Source organism: Mobula hypostoma, chromosome 26 (assembly GCF_963921235.1).
Source record: "Mobula hypostoma chromosome 26, sMobHyp1.1, whole genome shotgun sequence".
Lineage (NCBI taxonomy): Eukaryota > Metazoa > Chordata > Chondrichthyes > Myliobatiformes > Myliobatidae > Mobula > Mobula hypostoma.
This window is the reverse complement of record NC_086122.1, coordinates 31,205,851-31,231,067: the sequence shown is the minus strand read 5'-3', so window position 1 is coordinate 31,231,067 and position 25,217 is coordinate 31,205,851. Positions and strand designations below refer to the sequence as shown.

Genomic DNA, 25,217 nt, shown 5'->3' with positions numbered 1-25,217 from the left:
AGAACCACAAGATAATGCTACAGTTCATCAAAACCCTGATTAGACCACACTTGGAAGTTTTGTGTTCAGTGCTCGTTGTCTCATTATAGGAAGTGTATGGAAGCTTTAGAGAGGGTGCAGACAAATTAACCTAGATGCTGCCTGGATTAGAGAGCATGTCTGATGATAAAAAGGTTGAGCAAGCTGGGGCTTTTTTTTTAGTGCAAAGGAGGATGAAAGGTGACTTGATAAAGGTGTATGAGTTGATCAGAGGCATAGGTAGAATGGACAGCCAGTGGCTTTTTCCCCAGAGGTGGAAATGGCTAATAAGAGGGGGGCATAAATTTAAGGCGATTGGAAGAAAGTATAGATCGGACGTCAAAGGCACAAGGCATACAGCTCCTATAAAAAGTATTCACCCTTCCCTCCATGGAAGTTTTCATGTTTTATTATCTTACAACATTGAATCACAATGGATTTAATTTGGCCTTTTTTTTACACTGATCAACAGAAAAAGACTCTTTCATGTCAAAGTGAAACAGACCTCTACAAAGTGATCTAAATTAATTACAAATATAAAACACAAAATAATTGATTGCTTAAGTATTCACCCTCTTTAATATGACACATCACATCGTCACTGGCGCAGCTGGTTAGTTTTAGAAGTCACATATTTAGTTAAATGGAGATCACCTGTGTGCAGTCAAGGGGTTTCAATTGATTGTAGTATGTAGCCCCCCGGCCAGCCTCAGGGTCACTCGGCTCGCTGTTGAAACAGGGAAACAGCCCTCGGCCACGCCAAACTGGGTAATTAGTTTGTGTGGATGCTGTGTGATGTACCACACCCCACCCAAATAACAGACAATACACCAGATACGATTAAATGATTTACAGTTTATAGATATTACTGGAACTATATAATTAATAGAGAATAAAATATAAAAGGAAAATAAACAGCGCCACACTTATCCAAGTTCAATCTCTTCGTGCACAAACAGTTGGAGCTCAGGACCCTTCTTCTTCACCCTGTGACCCCTCGGATCACCTCGACCAGCCGCCTGGGACCAACAACGGTGGTTGACCAGACGCTCCCCATGAGTCCGTCTCCATCTCCTCTCCTCGCTGAACGCCCTGCTCAGGGTCCGACACCAGTAGCGGACTCACAGCATCTGGTCCATTCTCTGTCTCTCTCTCTCCTGCCTTCTGCCTCAAAACCCCACGCATACAAATCTTCCAGATACACCAAAGTCCTAACAACTATCCCAATTGGTTCGTAACATCCTCTTATCACCCCCAACCCACAACAAGCTGCTAGCGCAAAACTTACTCAGCATTTAACATAACAAAGAAGCATTCCCAAGTATAACATAACAAAGAAGCCATTTTAAATTAGCCTACACAGTAACATAAAAGACAAAACCCCCTTACAAGTAAAAATACATGGGAGATGGATACAAGAAAATTTCCAAGTCACTGAAAATCCCTTAGAGTATAGTTAAGTCAATCTTCAAGAAATGGAAAGAATATGGCACAGCTGTAAATCTGCCTGGACCATCCTCAAAAACTGAGTGACCGTGCAAGAAGGGGACTAGTGAGGGAGGCCACCAAGAGACCTGTGACAACTCTGGAGGAGTTACAAGCTCCTACTGTTGGCAGCATTTCAGAGCAAGATCCATTCCAATATCTTTATGTACATTTAAACAACCAAAATGAATAAATTTTAAACTCAGACATACTCATTCATCCAACAAATTGACAACAATAGCAAGAGTCCTCGTATGTGAGAAGACAATGGACAGAGGAACCTATAATGATTTTCAAAAGAAAAATTAATAATGTGCGCCAAGCAGGCGGCTGAGCATGAAAGAAACACAAAATTGATACATGGCCAGTGATTTAAAAAAGTATCAATTAGAAAATATTTTTATTGTTTGTGGGTGACATAATTAAGCATTTACTGTTCTGAAGTAACCACTACGAGCATATACAGATCTTCTCTTGTTTGTGACCACTACAAGATACAAGTGTGTGTTGATGTAGACCAGTACAGCACAGGAGCAGGCCATTCGGCCCATAATGTTGTGCCAAACTGCTAGAAAGCAAATCAAAAGCACCCAAACACTAATCCCCCCTACCTACAGCATATCCATGTCCCTCCATCTTATTCACATTCATGTCTCTTAAAAACCTCTAATGTATTTGCCTCTACCACCCTATCAGACAGAGCATTCCAGACATCCACAACTCTCTGAGTAAAAAATCTTACCTCTTGAAACTAGCCCCTCTCAACTTCAATGCATGCCCTCTGGTATTAGATATTTCAACCCTGGGCAACAGATACCCCCTGTCCACTCTATCTAAGCCTCTCATAATCTCACAAACCTCTATCGGACTGCCCCTCAACCACGGGCACTCCAAAGAAAACAAACCAGGAGTATCCAGCCTCCCATGATAGCACATACCGTCTGATCCAGCTAAACCTCTTCTGCACCCTCTCCAAAGCCTCAACATCCTTCCTATATGGGGGGGGGGGGGTGTGACCAGAACCAAACACAATACTCCAGATGTAGCCTACCCAGAGCTTTATAAAGTTGCAATATAACCTCCTGACTTTTGAACTCAACGCCTCGAGTAATAAAAGCAAGCGTTCCATAAGCCTTCTTCACCACCTTATCAACCTGTGTAGCCACTTTCAAGGAGCTATGAACTTGAATCCCAAGATCTCTCTGCTCAACAACATTGTTAAAGATCTTGCCCTTAACAGTATATCGTCCCCTTACATTTGCCCTACCAGGGTGGAACACCTCACATTTATCTGGGTTAAACTCCAGGGAATCAGGGAATGTGTGAAAACTATAAAATTATGAACAATACTTTAGCAGATCCACTTAGCATTCAGAAGTTCCATTTTCCCAGAAACATTTACTACAGATTTCACAGAACAATTGCAACTTGTTCAGGTTATGCATTTTCTAACTTCTACAGAGCTGTGCAAAGATCTTAGGCGCATAACTAGGGTGCCCAAGAGTTCTGCACAGTACTGTATTTGTCAATGTGGAGCGGAGAGCAAGTTTGTAAGTCTGGCGAGAGCAAGGGATGCTGGGAATGGCGAGGCGGGGTGCCACAGGAAGTGTGGGGGACAGGGTGGCAGAAAAGTGCCAGTGGCAGGGCTGGCACAGATGTAGACACACCTGGCCCTGAGACAGCAGGCAAGGTCATTTGATTCCAAACAACCAGATTATTACACTCACCTATTGAAATACTCCCACAGCCAATGATCTCACTTTTAAGGACTTTTTATCTTGTTACTTCATGCTCTCATTATTTATTGCTATTAATTTATATTTGCACTTGCCCACAATTTGTTGCCTTCTATGGCTCTTGCTCTTTCATTGATTTGCTGTGAATAGCCACAGAAAATGAATCTCCGGGTTGTATGTGATGACATGTATGTACTCTGATAATAAATTTTACTTTGAACTTTATTGATCATTAAAGAAAAAGTCTTTCAGGTGCTTCCTATTCCCTCTCTTCTCCTCTCCCTTCCCCAACCATGACTCCCCTCTCCCTGCCCCCTTCCCACTCTCAGTCCACAGTAGAGACGCATACCAGAATCAGGTTTATCATCACTCACGTATGTCATGAAATTTCTTTATTTTTTGTGGCAGTAATACAGTGCAATACACAAAATTACTACAGTACTGTGCGAATGTCTTAGGCACACTATCTACGTATATGTGCCTAAGACTGTACTGTATGTATAATTTGTATAAGCTATTCAGTCAGAATAAACCGTCACAAACTCTAGAATGTGTCATTCAGTTAACAGCTGAAAAGAAAGCACAATTGGCAAACATTTAGAAAACATCTTTAATTGAACATCTGAAGAAATATAAAACTGGCAAAAATGACTGGAAGATGCCGAAATCAATAAGGGACAACAATGAAAACTTTTCATTATGCAATCTGTATTGCTGGTGAGTGACATGGTGAAACAGCGTTGGCTCTCGGTAGGGTCACCCATGTCAAACAAGTCAAAGGATAGAGGCCAGGGTAAGAGTAGTCCACCAGTCCTCAAGGTGTGGGGGTTCAGCTCAGAGCTAACAACCTTGATTTGTCAAAAACAATTATGAAAACAGCAATGAAGAATCCTTCTATAAAGACAGAAATGGGGGACCTTTAATGCTGCCTAAACACCAGCGGCATAACGGGCAGTAAGCAAATAAGTTTTCATAGCCTGTGAAATAATTTCCTAGAAGTTGATCTAGAATTTTCCAGTAAACCCTTTATTAATTGATGTATTTTACTTCTAAGCAGTCTGGGATGTATGTATATCAAAGCATTAAGAGATTGCAACAAATCTTCACTTTAAATAAATTGCTTAAGTGAAATGCATTCTAACTACCTTTCAAACTTACATTTCTCTCAGTCACCTCCTCCTTTGACTTCAATCGTTAAAGCCAGAAAATCAGGCACTCAAGCAGAACTTTCTTTTCTATGATATCATCAGGTACCACCCTGAAAACTCTCAAACAATGGATTTTGGATAGGCATGTTGAACACAAATACACTCGTTTAGTCACCCACCAACATATCTGTATGCAATTCAAAATAAAAGCTGTTATTCAATACTGGTTTTGTTTCACAAAATCATTAGGCCTCACTGTCCCCTTCTTTCATGCGAACCAAAGTGTCTCTAACCAACTAGAGGCCTCCCCGACCCTTCACTTCGCAGGAGAGATCTGCGACTTGCAACCCCTCTGTGGTGTGATTCACCAAGGACAGGCTCCAACCTGCTTTGAGTGATTGCTCTTGACTTTCAAGATCAGTAAGACATGGAAAAATTCAGGCAGGTGAGGGCTGGAGGTAGAAGCCAGGAGCTGAGAATGCAGGAGGCGGCTCTGGTAGAGCCACCCACCTGTTGAGGACTGCTGTAATGATAAATGTTGGATAATATAACATTTTAACAACCAAATAAATTACATCAAGATTTAAATTGCTATACAACAGTGCAAGATTACCATCATACTTTCACACTACACAGCAGTCACCCACACAATTGCCAAGATTGTTTTTAAAACTATTTTGCTGCCATTATTTGTATCTGTCTGATTCACAGGGAATTTTCCTCGACAATGGCATGATGTAGCATTAGCTGACAATCAGTTTGAGCCTTGAACGTTAAACTGTAACAATATCAGTGTACGGTAAAATCAATTCACACTCAAGATACAATCATGGCCTTCACCAATTAAAGGCCGATACATAAACAAACAAGGCATAAAAACATTGCTACAGAACAGCAAGAAATTGATCATACAAGCATGAGAAGGCAGAATAATCAAAGGCCATTCAGCACTATTTACATTGTCAGATGGTGAATGAATAACTATCAGTTATCATAGAAAGTATAAAGGGTCAGTGATTTGAAAGAGCAGGTTTAACATTTCAAAAAATACTTAAAAATTACAATTCTTTATCTTAAGGCACAGTAAATAAAGGAAATACTTTTCTGACCATGCAGCTTTTTCAATGAGGTCTGTAGGTAAATTGCACTTTTTTTAAACTACAAGATAAATGTAACACAATCCAAAACGCAAACACGAAGCTTCTTCAGAACCATGGTATGTGGTGTAAGTCTGGTAACATTCTCATTAATATTGTTGACAACAGTGCTTAAGACTCCTCTATGGGACTGACAGAAGTGCACTGAATGAACCAAAACCATTAGACTATGAATAAACAGTTGTTATCAAATCATTTCCCTTCAGATCCAAGTGTGCAGAATTTAAAAGGTCATCAAACATAACCAACACTCAAGACGGCACTGAACTCTGAAGGAATGAGATATAGGGTTAAAAGGTATTCAGTGCTTTCTTTTCCATCGTATGAAAGTTTCGCAGACGAGCACAATTGTTTTGCACATATCATGACCAAAATTACTACAGCTTTGAAACCGTAATCATGTAATCTAATGCCTGGTAGGACCTTCATAAAATACTGAATAATGCAACGTAGACCTGTAGAATTTTGCTTCTAAATGACCAAATTTCTAAAATTACTACTTTCATTAATAAAACTGAATTTTTCAGGTAATCTACAATTTAGGTTCTCATTTGCAAGAACAGACATTATTGTGTTGAGGATTAAACACAGTTGATAAAAATTCTGATGTCTCTCAATTGCTACTCCTTTAGACTTGTTAATGGCGGTGTATAATTGCATATGCTGCTTCAAAATGAAAATAGTAAATGCTTACGTTCATCCAATTTTCCTGAGAGTCTTCTGTTCTTAAGGCACAGTACAGAACATAGCTTTTAGCACCTCCCCAACCACCTCCATTCCCCATTCCTACAGGAAAGTACGTATCTATACCCTTAAATCAAACACCCATACTTTTAAAACTAAACAATGATGCTTCTCTATCAAGCACAGGATCATGCTTCAGAATATAAGCAACCATCAGAAACTTTAGACACAAGCACATAGACAGACTGAATCTAAAACTTTGTGCCATGAATGTCCGAGGAATATAACAGCTTCTCGGCTGTGCAACTTAGGAATGAGGACCATGTTGGAGAGATTGTACAAACTTAAGGAAGCGAGGAGCTTCCCCACTCCTCATTGCCCATTCGCGCAAATCAATCTTGCGTTGGGACCTATGCCGTTTCATATAATTTCTGGAAAAGAAAGTGTCGCAATGTTAAAACAGATTTACAAAATATTCCACAGTAAGCAAAACATAGCAAGTGCAATATTAAGTTTCTAGGTAGCAGTCAGATTCAAGGTCTCTGGTTAGAAGCAATTACTTACACAGGTCAATGGCCTATGAAAAAATTATTACTCCCAATTTCAAGGCCAGTGGCCCATAAAATAAGAGATGTGATATTTTCTTGTTTTTCTGCTGAGAAAATAAAACACTGACCTTCACAGTGTTTCCCTCATTTGTGCCTGTCAGTATCTTCCCTGATTATATTCACTCAATTTTTTTCCCTTTGTGGCCTGTACAAGTCTAATTAATGACAATTGCTGAACATTCCCCCTAACATAAAATAGTAAACCAGATTTTTAAAATATCTTGTTCTCCAGTACTAGATACAGCCACAAAAAAAAAATTAAACTGCAGATTCAGCCAATCAGCAGCACCTCCACTTCCTAAGGAGTTTGAGACAAGCAAGGCTCCCCATCCCCATCTTAAATGAATTTTACAGGAGCACCATTGAGAGTGTCCTGACAAGTTGCATCTCCATCTGTTATGGGAGCAGCAAACATTGGACCAGAAGTCCCTACAAAGGACTGTGAGAACAGCTGAGAGGATCATAGGGGTCTCCCTACCATCCACCGGGGACATTTATCAGGAGCGCTGCATACACAGGGCCCTTGGTATTATCAAGGATCGCACCCATCCATTCAGGACCCTCTGTGACTTTCTACCATCGGGCAGGAGACTCTGATGCGTAAAAACAAGAATGGTCAGGATGGGAAACAGTTTCTCCCCTCAGGCCACTGGGTTTCTTTCCATATAACTGAGGTCCTCCAGACCTGGCAACGCCTTGAAAAGTATTTTTCTGTACTTTTTCAACCTTATTTACATCTTCCTGTAACGAGGAGAGGAGCAATAACAGTCACTATAAGCCGGCAACATCCCACCTCAAGCTCGAATTTAGAAAATATATTCATGGAATCGATGCTGCACAATCTTGTGAGTATCGGGGGGAAGATTTAGTCACCTACCTAGAGGAAAGATGTCATGAGTTAAGGGTGAAAGGTGAAATGTTTAAGGGGAACATGAGGAGAAATTTCACTGAGGTGTTTGGGTTTGTGTTTCAAATTATGAGGGTAAATGCAAGCAGGCTTTTTCCACTGGGGTTTGGCGGGACTACAACCAGAGGCCATGGGTTAAGGGTGAAAGGTGAAATGTTTTAAGGGGAACATGAAGAGAAACTTTTTCCACTCAGAACGTAGTGAGAGTATAGAATAAGCTGCCAGCTCAAATGGTGCCTCTGAGCTCAATTCCAACTTTTAAGAGAAGTTTGGACAGATACACAGAAGGGATATGGAAGTCTGTGGACCCAGTGTAGTTCGATGGGAGTAGGCAGTTTAAATGGTTTCAGCACAGACTAGATGGACTGAAGGGGCTGTTTCTGTCCGGCAGCTTTCTGTGACTCTAAAATGAAGAGGAAAAATGCCATAACTATGCAACAAAATGTTCAATTAAAAAAAAACGATGCTTCAATATAACCGCAAACAACAGGAATTCTGCAGATGCTGGAAATTCAAGCAACATACATCAAAGTTCAATATGTCAGGTTTACCTGACAGTGAGGTCTGACTTGCTTTGCCAAGATGTGTAATAACGTCTAGCAGCCTCCTTATCCATCAGGGAGTGTAATTCTTCCATCAGTCCTGCAAAATAAATGCTGTTAAATCCTGATTCATTTCACAACATTTTAGAGTGTTTCCAATGTTTCAAGATACAATGGTCCTACATGGAATGCATTAAGCCGTCACCATGTAACAGATATGGAAGGAAACCTAATCACTGTTGAGATTTACTGAATATTTATGTTTTCAAATCAAAGTCACATCCAAAAAATGGTCCAATTTAATATCAGAGAATGTATACAGTATACAACCCGAAATTCTTACTCTTCACAGACAGCCACGAAACAAACCCCAAAGTATGAATGATAGAAACACCAGAACCCCAAGGACCCCCACTGCCTCCTCCCATGCACAAGCAACAGAAGCATCGACCCTCCCCCTCCCCACCCTCTACTTGCGCCAGAAGAACTGAACCCCACCCCAAACGACCCAGCCACCACGCAAACAATAGCAAAAGCCCCCAAAGAGATTTTGATCCAGAATCCATCCAAAACTACAGTCCGTAACCCAGCACCTCGGCATATCGGACGGGCACTTCCAAATCCTAGTCAGCTCAGTTTTATTTGTTGATATCTTGTGCGTTTGTTTATTTATTTAGCTATTCAGGAAGACCACGGAGCAGGCCCTTCTGGCCGAATGAGCCGCCCACCCAACAACCCACCTATTTAACCCTAGCCTAATCACGGGACGGCGGGGCAGAGATACGTCTCTACCAAAGGAGGTGTAAGGCACACCGACCCTCCGCTAGCCTGCAGGTCACCCTTGGTCAAGGTGCAGCACCTGCTTAGCTCCCCGATCAATGTTACGTAACGCTAGCGGATCATGTGGTGGATGGACGTATGAGCAGCTGGTGCACATCACAAGCCCTGGTTATGTGACCCCTGAGGCCAGGCAGACCATCTCCGAGGAGTGTTGACAATGGCTGGGGTCACCCGTCTTGTAAAGACACTGCCCAGAAGGCGGCAATAGCAAACCATTTCTGTCGAAAAATTTATCATGAGACCATGATTGCCCAAGTTGTATGACACGGCGTATAATGATGATGTCATATGACATGGCACATTTGAGATGATAAATTGTAAAACGACCAATTAACCTATTAGCTAGTACGTCTTTAGACTGTGGGAGGTAACTGGAGCACCCGGATGACATACATGTCGCCGTGGGGAGAAGATACGAACTCCTTACAGAGGCGCCAGAATTGAATTCTGAACTCTGACACCCCAAGCTGCGAAACTGTCGCAATAACTACTATGCTAACGTGGCACCCCATGGTACTTGAATGGCGCGTGCTAGGTTTTGCAAACATTTCGTCGTCTCCACTTTATCAGAAGAGAGTTTTCTGTGCAAGCAAATTTCGATTAATACTACATTTAACTTTTGTGTTTTCCCCCGGATTATACAATAATGAATACAATATAAAGAGAAAACTTTCTCATATGCTTGAACGATATACGTGGCATGGCAGCATAGTGGTTAACGCAATACTTTACAGTACAAGCGACCCAGGTTCAATTCCCACTGCTGCCTGTAAGGAGTTCCCGATGTGGCCTTTTATATATTGGTGAGACCCGACGCAGACTGGGAGACCGCTTTGCTGAACATCTACGCTCTGTCCGCCAGAGAAAGCAGGATCTCCCAGTGGCCACACATTTTAATTCCACATCCCATTCCCATTCTGACATGTCTATCCACGGCCTCCTCTACTGTAAAGATGAAGCCACACTCAGGTTGGAGGAACAACACCTTATATTCCGTCTGGGTAGCCTCCAACCTGATGGCATGAACATTGACTTCTCTAACTTCCGCTAGGCCCCACCTCCCCCTCGTACCCCAGCTGTTACTCATTTTTATGCACACATTCTTTCTCTCACTCTCCTTTTTCTCCCTCTGTCCCTCTGAATATACCTCTTGCCCATCCTCTGGGTCACCCCCCCCTCCGTCTTTCTTCCCGGACCTCCTGTCCCATGATCCTCTCGTATCCCCTTTTGCCTATCACCTGTAAAGCTCCCGGCTCTATCCCTCCCCCTCCTGTCTTCTCCTATCATTTTGCATCTCCCCCTCCCCCTCCAGCTTTCAAATCCCTTACTCACTCTTCCTTCAGTTAGTCCTGACGAAGGGTCTCGGCCTGAAACGTCGACTGCGCTTCTTCCTATAGATGCTGCCTGGCCTGCTGCGTTCACCAGCAACTTTGACGTGTGTTGCTTGAATTTCCAGCATCTGCAGAATTCCTGTTGTTTGCCTGTAAGGAGTTTGTCTGTTCTCCCTGTGACCGCATAGGCTTCCTCTGGGGGGGGCTCCGGAGTCTTCTCACAATCCAAAGACGTACCATTTGGGTGGTTAATTGGTCATTTTAAATTATCCTGTGATTAGGCTCGGATTAAATCGGGGGATTGCTAGGCGGCGTGTCTCAAAGGGCCGGGTGAGCCTATGCCGCGCTGGAGCACAATTAAATAAATAAATTATCAATAGTTGACAAAGGCATCTTCATTTGAACCCCAAAGTTAAAAAAAAGACATATGGGAACATTTACAAAGCAAAATAAAAAGCCATTGCGTTGTACCCAACTTTATTTCAAGTTGGGGAATATTCCGATTTCTAAAATGAGTTACTTTACATCTTTAACCAATTAAACCAACAAAATAAGCCATATATTGTCAAATTAATTTATGAAAATTCTTAAGTTGACATAGAGAGGAGATAAATATTTGACTGTCAAAATTAATATCTCCTCAACCTCAGAGTTCAAGAAATCAACTTGTGTCTTTTTTTTAGCTTCTTCAGTTGAGTCAATAACTTAAACGCGTTCCTTCCAAGTTGACTTGCCTGAATAACCAGATTAATTTGAAGTTCTTGTAAAAGGTCAGATAGACTGTGAAGATTGCTTAACCTTCACTGGATAAAGCAAACCACTTTTCCTTTCCATTACAATTACTGGATTTATTTTATTTTATTGAGACACAGCACAGAATAGGCCCTCCTGGCCCTTAAAGCCATACCGCCTAGCAACCCCTGATTTAACCCTAGCCTAATCACGGGACAATTTACAATGACTAATTAACCTACCAGTCAGTAGATCATTTGGACTGTGGGTGGAAACCCACTCAGTCACGGGGAGAATGTTCTAACTCCCTACCAAGAGCCAAAGAATAAAGCCCTGACTCCAGCGAACATAACTCTCTGGGTCATTGAGGCACACAAGCCCCCAAACCCAACGACAAGGTTGTGGTCCTCTCGGATTTGGAAGCCTGCATGCCTCAATGACCCAGAGAGTTATGGCTCTTGGTAGGGTCAAAGGGTAGAGGCTGGACTAAGAGTGGTCCACCGGTCCTCCAGGTTTGGGGGTTCAGCTCAGGGCTAACAACCCCGACTGGACAAACAAAATTGTTACAGAAACAGCAATGAAGAATCCTTCAACGCCTGTGAGCGACGGTATTCCTGAGTCTTCACCCGGGACTCGCATGATTGACAGCAAATTGAGAGGAAGCTGCTGACAGAGATGGAGGACCTTCATTGCTGCCCTAAATGCCAGCGGCATAACGGGCAAGAGAAGAAGGTGACTGCACCCAGTGACGTACAGAGCAACAACGATAATCTTAAGGAGGAGAGCTTCAAACTGAAAAGTGAGGCTTCATTTACAGACAATAAAGAAATCAGCCATCGTTTCTATTCCAAAATGATATATTGGTAATTATAACTAACATAAGTATGGATGAGCACACAAGATTTCTCCCAGGAAAGAGGCTCCTTCTGCTTAAACTGTCCAAAGTCACAATGTACGACCAAGCTTGAAAAGACATACCAGGATCAAGGGAGAGAGGCTTTATTTGAAGATTTAAATTTCATGATTAGATTTCTCTTTTTACTTTCTCTTTGTCCTTTCTTTTTGCACTACATTTAATTTAAATATATACTTTACAGTAATCCACAGTGTTTATTACATATTGCATTGTACTGAGATGGTAAGGCCATGTAACAAGATCCAGTGGTCTTGCAAAGACCGTTCTAAAAGGAACTGCGGATGGGAAAAGGGGGAGAGGTAGACAGAGGAAAAAATGGACGGACAACAGTAAAGAATGGACAGGGAAAACATTTGAGGTGACCCAGGCTCTGGCATACAACCGCGACAGATGGAACAGACCGGTGCAAAGCTTGTCGTGACAGCACCCAAACGACTCCACCAGGAGTTTAGGGCACAAGGCAAGGCAAGGCATTGCATTGCACTGCTGCCGCATAACAACACATTTCACAACGTGTGCCAGTGATATTGAATCCGACTCTTGATTCTGAATTGAAACTATGCTTCAAAGTGCTTTCCCTTTGAGGAACTCGGGGAACTCAGCAGGCTGAGCAAGCATCTGACGGAGGAAAGGAACTGTCAAAGCCTCAGGCCATAACCCTGCATCAGGACCGGGAGTGCAGTGGAGAGGGCCAGGGGACACCAGTCTGAGGCAATTGATAGACTCAAGAACCACTGAACGATGACAAGCAGGTTGCGTCAAGTCGGGGTGGCAGATCTGGGAGAGGCAAAGAGAGGAAATATTAGAGGTGGGGTGAGATAGCGGAGGGCTGAAGACAGCCATGAGGGCAGAGTTTCCCAACCGGAGGTCCACGAACCCCTCGGTTACTGGTAGAGGTTCATTGCATAACAAAGGCTGGGAACCTCTGCACAGATCGAGATAAGCAGGAACATAAAGGGCTACCCGGTGTTGGAATCTGATGTGCAATGGAATTAAATCTGCGAATCACCGGGGTGGGAGATTGGGGCTAGCTGAATGGCAGATGGAGTGAGATCGAGGTAGGAAAGGTGAGGGCAGTAGAATGTAGGTGAATGTGAGCCAGGGGAAGGTGGGAGTGGGGGGGGGGGTGCTTGAGAGAAAAGGAGGCAAAAACGGGAGGGCCTGAGGATGATCAGAAGGGAAAGGAGGAAGAATCCATTGGCCAGGAGGTTACCTAAATTTGGAAAACTCAATGCCACAACTGCTGCAATGGTTAACACTGGGTTAATTACAGTGTATATTCACTATCAGGAGTAACATTTTAAAATTAATTTTCAATAATCCTCAAGGAGCTGTAGCACTAAGACAGCTTATTTCCCCACTGATTATAAGGTGAACGAAGATGAGGAAGAAAATCTCACCATTTTTACACTGATGTTCCTTTCTATCCTAATAATTTATCAATATGATACTATTATATAATAGGGTGGTGGAGTGGAGATATGTCTCCTTCAAAGGAGGTTTAAGGCCCTCCTTCCCTCCACTAGCCCGCAGGTCACCCTCAGCCAAGGTGTAGCACCAGCCACCGATTAGGGTCACGTGAAGCCACGGGAGCAGGTGGTGGATGGTCGTACGAGCAGCTGGTGCACATCACAAGTCCTGGTTATGCGACCACTGACGCCAGGCGGAATCTCTGAAGAGTATTGACAATGGCTGGGGTCACCTGTCTTGTAAAGACACTGCCCAGTAGAAGGTAATGGCAAACCACTTCTGTAGAGAAGTTTGCCAAGAACAATCACGGTCACAGAAAGACCATGATCGGCCACGTCATATGTTATGGCACATAACAAATGAATGAACTATATAATAATTATATTGCTATATAAAAATCACTATATTATATATTCCTATATAACACTATATTAATATTACAAGAAAGAATTCCCTAATTCTTGCAGAATTGGCGATCACATTTATTTATTTAGATATACAGAATGTCTGGATCTTCGAACCGCACCACCCAGCAACCCATGACAAACCCCTATGTAACCTTATTCCAATCACTGGACAATTTACAATGACCAATTAGCCTACCCTGTATGTCTTTGGGCTGTGGGAGGAAACCGGAGCACCCAGGGAAAACCCACTTATTCCATGGGTCTGACATACCGAGAATTCCGAACTCCAACGCCCTGAGCTGCAATAGCACCGTGCTACCACTATGCTAAAATGGCGCCCTTCACACTTCCCAATCAAACAATCTGACAGATCAAGAAGAGCTACAGGACAGTGGAGCCTAAAAGTATTTGTCATTACCAGGTTAAGCTGCCAGGCCTGCACACTTCATTCTCAAGTGGGGAAAGACAATATGGATCTTCTGCCCACTATGAATTTCCAAGCAGAATTGCTCAGTTATTTTCCCCGCGCCTTGTTTGGCATATCGGGCAGCAATCTTGCCGTTTCTTGTCTGTTTTACGAGGCCGAGTTGCTAGCTCGATGCTCAACCCGACACAGATGGAAAGCATGCAAGGAGGCAGCCGGATTTGAACCTGGGACCTCTTGTTCCAAAGCCCAAGTGCGGATACCACGACACCACCAGCACAGACTACTTGCTTATTGGAAGGAAGTAACTTGGATCAGCTTGATTACGCATTGACTGATGAAGTAACAGGTTGAAGTACTATCATATATACAGTTGCTTAATGTCTATGCAAAGGACACAGATGTAAAGCAGTCTTTATTGGTGTCTGTTGTGTATTTAAAATTTCAGCAATATTTGAGTAATCCTCTCAACACACTGTTGATTTGTAGGTTTCCGTAAATTAAACAGCAGAAGCATTTTAAGGGAAACCATAACAACTCACTTTACTGTCAACACAACGTGCGGTAAAAAAAAACTTCACATCGAGGACGTTGCCTGGATTGGAGAGCTTGCCTTATGAGAATAGGATGCGTGAACTCAGCCTTTTCTCCTTGGAGTGGCGGAGGATGAGAGGTGACCTGATAGAGGTATATAAGATAATGAGAGGCATTGATCGTGCAGATAGTCAGAGGCCTTTTTCCCAGGGCTGAAATGGCTAACACGAGAGGGCACAGTTTTAGGATGCTTAGAAGTATCTCATACTATCTCGTACAGAGAGATGTCAGGGGTAAGTTTTTTTAAAAAATGCAGAGAGTAGTGAGAGCATGGAACTGGCTGCCGGCGACAGTGGTGGAGGAGGAGGATACGCTAGGGTCTTTTAAGAGACTCCTGGATAGGTACATGGAGCTTAGAAAAATAGAGGGCTATGGGCAACCTTAGGTAATTTCTAAGTATGTACATGTTCGGCACAGCGTTGTGGGCCAAAGGGCCTGTATTGTGCTGTAGGCTTTCTATGTTTCTATCATCATGTCAGACCAGCCTCTTAAAATGAAACCCATCTCACTGTCAGTGGTTGTGAATTATGCACATTTCCACCCCCTACATTACCCTGCAGATTCAGCATTTTTTGTTTGTTTAAATAATTACGACTTATATGTATAAATATGTGAACTGCGTACGTCATCACACTACCACATGATACGTGCGTGCTTCGCTCTGAGTTAGACTCACATTTCGGACTCCTTTGCCTTCCTTGTGAATTAGTTTAATGTTTTGAAGTTGCGAAGCATAACGGGGTCGGCTTTGGTTTAGCAGCTACGTACTTGGGAGGTGAGTTGCATAGCATAAACTAGGCTGCCATTTCAGTGCAGACTTTTGGGAGCGTAGCAGTACTTCAGGTGGTGAAGTAATAAACCAAACCCCTTTTTTATTGTTCCAGTGGTCACAAACCATAAGTCTGTACAATTGAAAGGAGAGCACAACATTCATCCCTTGCAGAACTCCACTGAAATATATTCTACCTTGCTCAGTGGGATTTACCTTGCTGTACGAAAATTACCATTGGCTGCCCTGAGGTAAAATATATTCGCCGCATCTAGCCAGCAGGATGGTAGCAATCTAATTTACGAACCGCACGCATTGGCTGAGATCCTGAAGATACCAAATGATTTTTGCATTAAGCACGATATAATTTCTTAATATCTGCTACTATTTTGGAGATGACTTCTGAAAATTCTAAAACTTTAGTCTCACACTTGCTGCATCATCAACTTTTAATTTCTTTCATTGCCAGAAGTGTTAACATTCTCTCATGTTCTGTCCTTTACAACATTCATGAATCTGCAGTACAAGATCAATTTATGGAAAACAATTTATAAAGTCATTTAACTGTTTTTTTATATATATCTAATGTAATTCTTTTTTTGTCTTTTATTATGATTTGCATTATACTGCTGTGCAAAGTCAACAGATTTCACAACATAGAAGAGAAAGGAGCAGAATTAGGCCATTTGGCCCATCAAATCTGCTCTGTCATTTCATGATGGCTGATCCAATTTTCCTCTCAGCCCCACTCTCCTGCCTTCTCCCTTTATCCCTTCATGCCTTGACCAACCAAGAATATATCAATCTCTGCCTTTACTATACGTAAAGACTTGGCATCCACAGCCACCTGTGGTAAAGAATTCCACAGATTCACCACTCTCACCTCCTCATCTCCATTCCAAAAGGATGCCCTTCCATTCTGAGGCTGTGTCCTCGGGTCTTAGACTCTCCCACCATATGAAACATTCTCTCCACATCCACTCTATCAAGGCCTTTCACCATTCAATAGGTTTCATTGAGGTCACCACTCATTCTTCTGAATTCTAGTGAATACAGGCCCAGAGCCATCACTCTTCATATGACAAACCATTCAAACCTAGAATCATTTTTGTGAACCTCCTTTGAATCCTCTCCAGTTTCAGCACATCCTTTCTAAAAGGGGCCCAAAACTGCTCATAATACTCCAAGTGAGGCCTCACCAATACATTATAAAGTCTCAACATTACATCCTTGCTTTTATATTCTGGTCCTCTTGAAATGAATGCTAATATTGCATTTGCTTTCCCCATCACAGACTCAACTTGCTAATTAACTTTTGGGGAATCCTGCACAAGGACTCCCAAATCCCTTTGCATCACAGCTTTTTGTATTTCCTCTCCATTTAGAAAACAGTCGATCCTTTTATTTCTTCTACCAAAGTACATGACCGTATACTTCCCAACACTGTATTCCATCTGCCATTTTTTTGCCCATTCTCCTAATCTGTCTAAGTTCTTCTGTCACCTCTCTACTTCCTTAAAACTACCTGCCTCTCCAATTGGCTTCATATCATTTGCAAACTTTGCAACAAAGCTTTCAATTCCATCAGCCAAATCATTGACATAGACCATATAAAGAATCGGTCCCAACAAAGACCCCTGTGGAACACCACTGGTCACCAGCAGCCAACCAGAAAAGGCTCCCTTTATTCCTACTCTTTGCCTCCTGCCAATCAGCCACTGCTGGAATCTTTTCTGTAACACCACAGGCTCATAGCTTGTTAAGCAGCCCCCGGGATCAATAAAGTATGACTATGACTATGTGTGGCACCTTGCCAAAGGCCTTCTGAAAATCCAAGTACAGTACACAACATCAACCGATTCTCCTTTGTCTATCCTGCTTGTTATTTCTTCAAAGAATTCCGACAGATTTGTCAGGCAAGATTTTCCCTTGAGGAAACCATGCGGACGATGGCTTATTCACCATGTGCCTCCAAGTACCCTAAGACCTCATCCTTAATAATCGACTCCAACATCTTCCCAGCCACTGAGGTCAGACTAACTGGCCTATAGTTTCGTTTTTCCTTTTAACCAATCCAAAATCTAGTGATTCTTGAAAAATAATTACTAATGTCTCCTTGATTTCTTCAGCCACCTACATCTTTCAAAACCCCGGGGTGTACACCATCTGGTCCAGATGACCATCTACCTTTAGAACTTCCAGCTTCTCAAGAACTTTCTTTCTAGTTATGATAAAGTCGCACACTTTATGACCCCTAACACCTGGAACTTTCACCATACTGTTTGTGTCTTTCAGTGAAGATTGATGCAAAATACTTATTCAGGTTGCCCGCCATTCCCTTGTCCCCTATTATTACCTCTCCAGCATTGTTCTCCAGTAGTCTGACATCCATTCTCATCTGCCTTATACATTTCATGTATCTGATGAAACTTTTGGTATCCTCTTTAATATTATTGGCTAGCTTACTTTCTTATTCCGTTTTTATCTTAATGCCTTCCCAATCTGCTAACCCCACTAATTTTTGCTCTATCATATGCCCTCTCTTTGGCTTTTATGTTGGCTTTGACTTCTTTTGTTAGCCACGGTTGTGTCATCTTTTCTTCAGAATACTTCTTCCTCTTACAGATGTACATATGCTGTGCCTTCCAAATTGCTTCCAGAAATTCCAGCCATTGCTGCTCTGCCATCATCCCTGCCAGTGTTCTTTTCCAATCGATCCTAGATTCACTCATCTCTCATGCTTCTGTAATTCCCTTTATTCCACTGTAACATTGACATATCTAACGTTAGCTTCTCTTTCTCAAATTTCGGGGTGAATTTGATATTATGATCACTTGCCCCAATGGGTTCTTTTACCCTAAAGAAATCAGTTCTGGATCATTGCACAACACCCAATCCAGAATAGTTGATCCCCTAGTGAGCTCAACCATGAGCTGTACTAAAAATCCATCTTACAGGTCCTCTATAAATTCCCCCTCTGGAATCCAGCACAAATCCAATTTTCCCAATCCTCCTGGAATCCAGCACAAATCAGATTTTCCTAATCTACCTGCATACTGGAGTCCCTCATGACTATTGTGATATTGCCCTTTTGGCATGTACTTCCTATCTCCCATTGTAATTTGTAGGCTACATCCTTACTACTGTTTGGGGGGGTTTGTATACAACTCCCATCAAGGTCCTTTTACCCTTGCAGTTCCTTAGCTCTATCCACAATGATTCAACACCTTCCACCACTAATTCAGCTCTTTCTAATGACTTGATTTCTCTTTTTTTTTTAATCAACAGAGCAACTCCACCCCCTCTGCCTTCCTGCCTGTCCTTTCGATACAATGTGTGTCCTGGGACATTAAGCTCGCAGCTAGAATCTTCTTTCAGCCATGATTCAGTGATGCCTACGACATCATACTTGCCAATCTGCAACCTGTGGTAAGTTCATCAACCTTATTCCAAATACTGCACGCATTCAAATACAACATCTTCAGTTCTGTATCCACTGTTTTCGATATTGTCCACCTTTTTATATTGCAACTCATCCTGTTGACTGCAATTTTTCCCCATCAGTAGCATCTCTTCACTGCACATTGCCTCTGTTTGTAAACCAGCTACCTCATCTTCAGCACTATTAGAATTGTTTTTAGATTATGAAGACACACAGTCCTCCTTTATTGTCATTTAGTAATGCATGCATTGAGAAATGATACAATATTTCCTCCGGTGTGATATCACAAACACAGGACAGACCAAGACTGAGCATAGTAAAAGTTCAAAGTCTCTCAGATGTCCCACATCTCACGCAGACGGGAGAAGGAAGAACTCTCCCTGCCATGCCGACCACAGTCCGACTCTGAGTCATCCGAAAACTTCGAGCTCTGATCAGCTCTCCGACACCGAGTACTGAGCGCCATCTCTGTCCGAATGATTCGACCTCAATCTCGGTCGCCAATAGCAGACAAAGCCGGGGATTTTGAGGCCTTCCCTCCAGAAGATTCTCGACCACGCAGTAACGACAGCAGCGAACGAGCGTTTCAGAAATTACCTGCCTTTCCTACGATACTTCTTGTATTGAAACATACGCAGCTCAGGACACTAGTCATACCTCGCTCAACCTTTTGTTTCCTGACTTTGTCTGAGGTCTTACCAACATCTGCCTCCACAACCTCTCCACTAACTGCTTTGGCACTCTGGTTCCCATCCCCCTGCAACTTTAGTTTAAACTCCACCATGCAACATTAACAAACCTTCCTACTAGGATATTAATCACCCTCCAGTTCAGGTGCAAACCGCCCCTTCTGTACAGGTCCCACCTTCCCTGGAGCAGAGTCCAATGATCCAAAAATCTTACGTCCTCCCTCCTACACCAATTCCTTAAGTCACATATTAAAAACTACATAATCTTCCCAGTTCTATTTGCCGGTGATATTAAACCCGATTCTGATTCTGAATTAATATAACATCTTCCGCTGCTTTCCACCGTTTGCTCGGTGCTCTTACCAATGATTTTGGGTACGGGAAGCCCCAAGAACTGCCGAAGGTTAAGGCTGAATCATGCTTGCTTCATCTCTGCTACAGAGCGGACATCTGTAAGCAGTCCTAGAGGTCAGAATTGTGACTTAATGCGTCAGGACTCTGAAAAAGACTTCACTAAATTGTGAACACTTCCTTCAGCAGACTCAAAGACAGTTTACGTGGCAAATAACTTTATGCTCTCTCTCTCTCTCTCTCGATGCCTAGGTCAATGACAAAGATTTAATGCAATCTGACCATTATAATTGGCTCACTGGAAGAATCGAAGAGACACAAGAGACTGCTGACTCTGAGATTAGGAGTTAAAAACAAACCTCTGGAGGAACAGCAAGTCAGAGATGGTTGACATTTTGGGTGAGGAACTGCAGTTGTGAGTCAGTATACAGTTTTGTGTAAAGGTCTTGTGGTTAGGCTGTCTTAGGTTTTTGTACAATACTGTAGTTGTCATCGAGGAGCGGAAAGTGAGCTTGTCGATCTGGCGGGACCAAAGAATGTTGGGAATGGTGAGGACGGAGCGCCACGGGAGGGGCATGGGACAGGTGGCAAAGAAGGAGTGCCAGGGGCAGGGGCTGGCGCAGGTGCAGATACACCCAGCCCCGGGACACCAGGCAAGGTCGTTTGATTCCAAACAATTGGTTTATCGATCATTACAGAATGTCTCCCTGGCGTTTCCCACTCTGTTCCCTCTCCCTCTCCCTTCACCTTTTCCCAACCATGATTCCCCTCTCCCTAGCCCCTTCCCACTCTCAGTCCACAATAGAGACCCCAGATCAGAATCAGGTTTATCGTCACTCACATATATCATGAAATTTGTTTTTTTTCTCTCTTGCAGCAACAGTGCAGCACAATACATAAAATTACTACCATATTGTGCACGAGTCTTCAGCACCCTAACTATATACATGTACCTAGGACTTTTGCACAATACTGCAAAAAGGTGAGGGGGGGGCGAGACAGGGACTAGAAGGTGACTGGTGGAACCAAGTGAATTGAAGGAGGAGGGCAGATGTAGCCTGGCGGGGCAGGGGGAGATACTAATGGCTGATAGGTGGAAACAGATAAGGAAACTAAAGCAAATGGAGCTGAATGGGTAATGGGAAGGATAAATTGAGTCAACGTGTGGTCGCGATCTTTAAACTACGTCCTTTATGACATGAGTACTACATTTGCAAAGTAGTAGTGTACAAAATGTTCGCACCCCAATTGTTTCAAACATTTATGGAGGTTTCTTAATTAATTATTTCTTTTAATTAGCGATATAACATAGTAACAGGCCCTTCCAGTCTAACGAGCCCGCGTTGCCAATTACACCATGCAACCAATTAACCTACTAACCCGTACCTATTTGGAACATGGGAGGAAACTGGAGCACCCGGAGGAAACCCACATGGTCACGGGAAGAACATACAAATTCCTCATAGACAGGAAACAACAGGAATTCTGCAGATGCTGGAAATTCAAGCAACACACATCAAAGTTGCTGGTGAACGCAGCAGGCCAGGCAGCGTCCAGGTCAGGACGAAGGGTCTCGGCCTGAAACGTCGACTGCATCTCTTCCTACAGATGCTGCCTGGCCTGCTGCGTTCACCAGCAACTTTGATGTGTGTTCCTCATAGACAAGGACAGGAATTGAACCCGGGTCACTGGTGCTGTAAAGCACAACGCTAATCGCTGTGCCGCCCCCTTGTGGTATGGTTAGTGTAGCACAGTTATAAAATAAGATCAATTATAATTTGTTCCCAGTATCATTATCAGCATTTCTGTAACTCAAATGTGCAACAAAGATGATTGTTTTCCACAATGAAATGTCTTTAGCAAATATGGAAATAACCACCAGAATCAGAACTAAAATCACTGGTGTATGCCATGAAATTTGTTAAATTTGTGGCAGCAGTACAATACATAATAATAGAGAAAAAAGAAAACTGAATTACGGTGTGTGTATATATATATTACTTTTAAAATAGTTGAATTAAATAAGTTGTGCAAAAAATAGGAAATAAAAAGTAGTGAGGAAGTGTTCATGGGTTCAATGTCCATTCAGAAATTGGATGGTGGAGCGAAGAAGCCATTCCTGAATCATTGACTGTGTGTCTTCAGGCTCCTGTACCTCCTCCCTGATGGTAGCAATGAGAACAGGGCACGTCCTGGGTGATGGGGGTCCTTAATGATAGATGCTGCCTTTTTGACGCATCGCTCCTTGAAGATGACCTGGATACTCTGAAGGCTAGTGCCTATGACAGAGCTGGTTAATTTTACAGCTCTCTGCAGCTTACCTTGATCCTGTGCAATAGCTCCCCTCTTCCTCCCTCACCCATACCAGACTGTGATGCACCAGTTAGAATGCTCTGCATGGTCCATCTGTAGAAATTTGCAAGTGTTTTTGCTGACATACCAAATCTCCTCAAACTTCTAATGAAATATAGCCGCTGTCATGCCTTCTTCACAGCTGCATCCATATGTTGGGTCCAGGTGAGGTCCTCAGAGATATTGACCCCCAGGAACTTGAAATTGCCCACACTTTCCACTTCTGATCCCTCTACGAGGACTGGTGTGTGTTCCCTCCTCTTACCCTTTCTGAAGTCCGCAATCAGTTCTTGGTCTTACTGACATTGTGTGCAAGGTTGCTGCTGTGACACCACTCAATTTGAAGATATATCTCGTGCCTGTACACACTCTCATCGCCATCTGAGATTCTGCCAACAATGGCTGTATCGTCAGCAAATTTATAGATGGCATTTGATCTGTGCCCAGTCACACAGTCATGGGTGTAGAGAGAGTAGAGCGGTGGGCTAAGCACACATCCCTGAGGTGTGTCAGTGTTGATTGTCAGCGACGTGGAGATGTTATTTCCAATACACACCGATTATAGTCTTCAGGTTTGGAAGCTGGGAGTCCAGTTGCAGAGGGAGGTACAGAGGTCCAGTTTCTGGAGCTTTTCGATCAGAATTGTAGGAATGATGGCATTAAACGCTGAACTGCAGTCAATAAACAGCATAGGTATTTTTATTGTCCAGGTGATCCAAGGTCACGTGGAGAGCCAGTGAGTAGATATGATACTACTGCAGTTCTCCAAAGTCACAATGATGAAATTATTATAATTTATTGTTTATTTATTGACATACAGCTCAGAATAGGCCCATCCAGCCCTTCAAACTACGCCACCTAACAACTCCTGTTTTAATCCCAGCCTAATCATGGGATAATTTACAATAACCAACTACCCTACCAACTGGTACGTCTTTGGACTGTGGGAGGAAACCAGAGCACCCGGAGGAAACCCACACGGTCACCGGGTGAACGTACAAACTCCTTTCAAGTAGCGCCAGGAATTGAACCCAGGTCACTGGCACAGTGAAGCATTGTGTTAACAACTAGGCTACCGTGCCGATAAAATAAAGATTTACAGTCACCAGCCGTATGCCGCAAAAAAGATATAAAATAGGGAATCAGAAGGCAATCTAATTAAAACCTTTTCTCTCTGCTTTCATTGAAAATTACATTTTAAAAAGACGTTCAAAGCCTAAGAGAAAGGGGAAATAGAACATTAAGGAACGTTTAGGACAGCACTGTAATATAGTAATGAGCACAATGCTTTACAGTACCAGCGACCAGGGTCCAACTCCCACCCACTGCCTGTAAGGAGTTTGTACGTTCTCCCCGTGACCGCGTGGGTTTCCCCCGCATGCTCCGGTTTCTTCCCACAGTCCAAAGACCTACCAGTTGGTAGGTTAATTGGTCATTGTCAATTGTCCCGTGATCAGGCTAGAATTAACTTGGGGGATTGCTGGTTAGTGCGTCTCAAAGGGCCTATTCTGCACTGTATCTCAATAAATAAAAAAAGAAAGGAAAATAAAAGAAAGGAAAACGAAAAAAGGATTTCCTTGTCCTCAAACAAGGTCAATTTACACAGACTTTACTAATGAAACTTACCTTAATTACAGGTTCACCAAAACAATCACAAACCCAAGAACTTTATGAATGGACAATTTCTGTGTTCATTTGATTCAGAGATTAGCTTTTTAAACCACCCCCACCCCCTATAATATAGTAGTATTTGTTGTTTCGAAGGCGAGGATGATTAAAATTTCAACACATTTCAGGAATTCACGGACTTTATTTTAAAATTTTCCATACTTTGTTCCATGTACTACAGGTTACCTTGATTCTCATAATGCCCCTTCACGTGGTGGAAAACACTCTTAAGATATTGTTGTTTCTCTTGTTCCAACTCCTTACTAAATACAGGATTTAATCTGAAAAGGAAACATGAACTCGTTAATAATCCTGGACAAAATACTTCGTATTAAACACGAGAAAGTCTGCAGATGCTGGAAATCCAAAGCAACACACACACACACACACACAATGCTAGAGGATCTCAGCAGGTCAGGCAGCATCTAATAAAAATGAATAAAGAGACGACATTTCAGGGTAAAAAGGACTGGAAAGGAAGGGGAAGATGCCAAAATAAAAAAGACCTTGTTTTCTTTCATTCAATTAAAGTTGAGCACTTTACTTTCACACAGATGCATGATATCCTAGATTGGAAGCGCTCCAAGCAAATAGAGCAGATAACGTGTGCGTAAGGAATGCAGAAGAAATTGTGTAACCTATTGCCATTTCAGGAGCACCTACTGGGGGCTCCTTTGGTTTGACATAAAGCAATACTTCCACCTAGAGGCTGAAAGGCATACTGCAAGTAATAGATCAAGACAGATAATAACTAGATGTACATTAATATGTGGAAAACAGGTATCAAAACAATATTTATGTTTATTTTCTGGGACAAAACTCCAAAAATAATGACCAATTTTGGGAAATGAACTGTGCTGACTGATTTAACTGGTGAGATACATATATCGGTCTCCAGCCTAAACCAAATTCATAGAAGAGTCCTTCCAGGTGAGGCCAAACCTCAC

The 25,217-nt window shown here is 42.6% G+C and overlaps 1 protein-coding gene across 6 annotated transcripts in view; it reads right to left on the bottom strand.

Annotated features, from left to right (window-relative positions):
* Nucleotides 1–3,622: 3,622 nt before the first annotated feature.
* The window catches only part of LOC134338295 (S100P-binding protein-like), a 77,990-nt gene continuing 56,395 nt past the window's right edge, over nucleotides 3,623–25,217 (bottom strand). For all 6 annotated transcript variants that reach the window (XM_063034040.1, XM_063034044.1, XM_063034042.1 and 3 more), the window contains 3 exons: nucleotides 24,457–24,551; nucleotides 8,295–8,385; nucleotides 3,623–6,659 (listed from right to left, as the gene is read on the bottom strand). In XM_063034040.1, coding sequence (XP_062890110.1) covers nucleotides 6,536–6,659; nucleotides 8,295–8,385; nucleotides 24,457–24,551 — 310 coding nt within the window. In that variant the 3' untranslated portion in view covers nucleotides 3,623–6,535. The remainder of the gene's footprint in view (nucleotides 6,660–8,294; nucleotides 8,386–24,456; nucleotides 24,552–25,217) is intronic.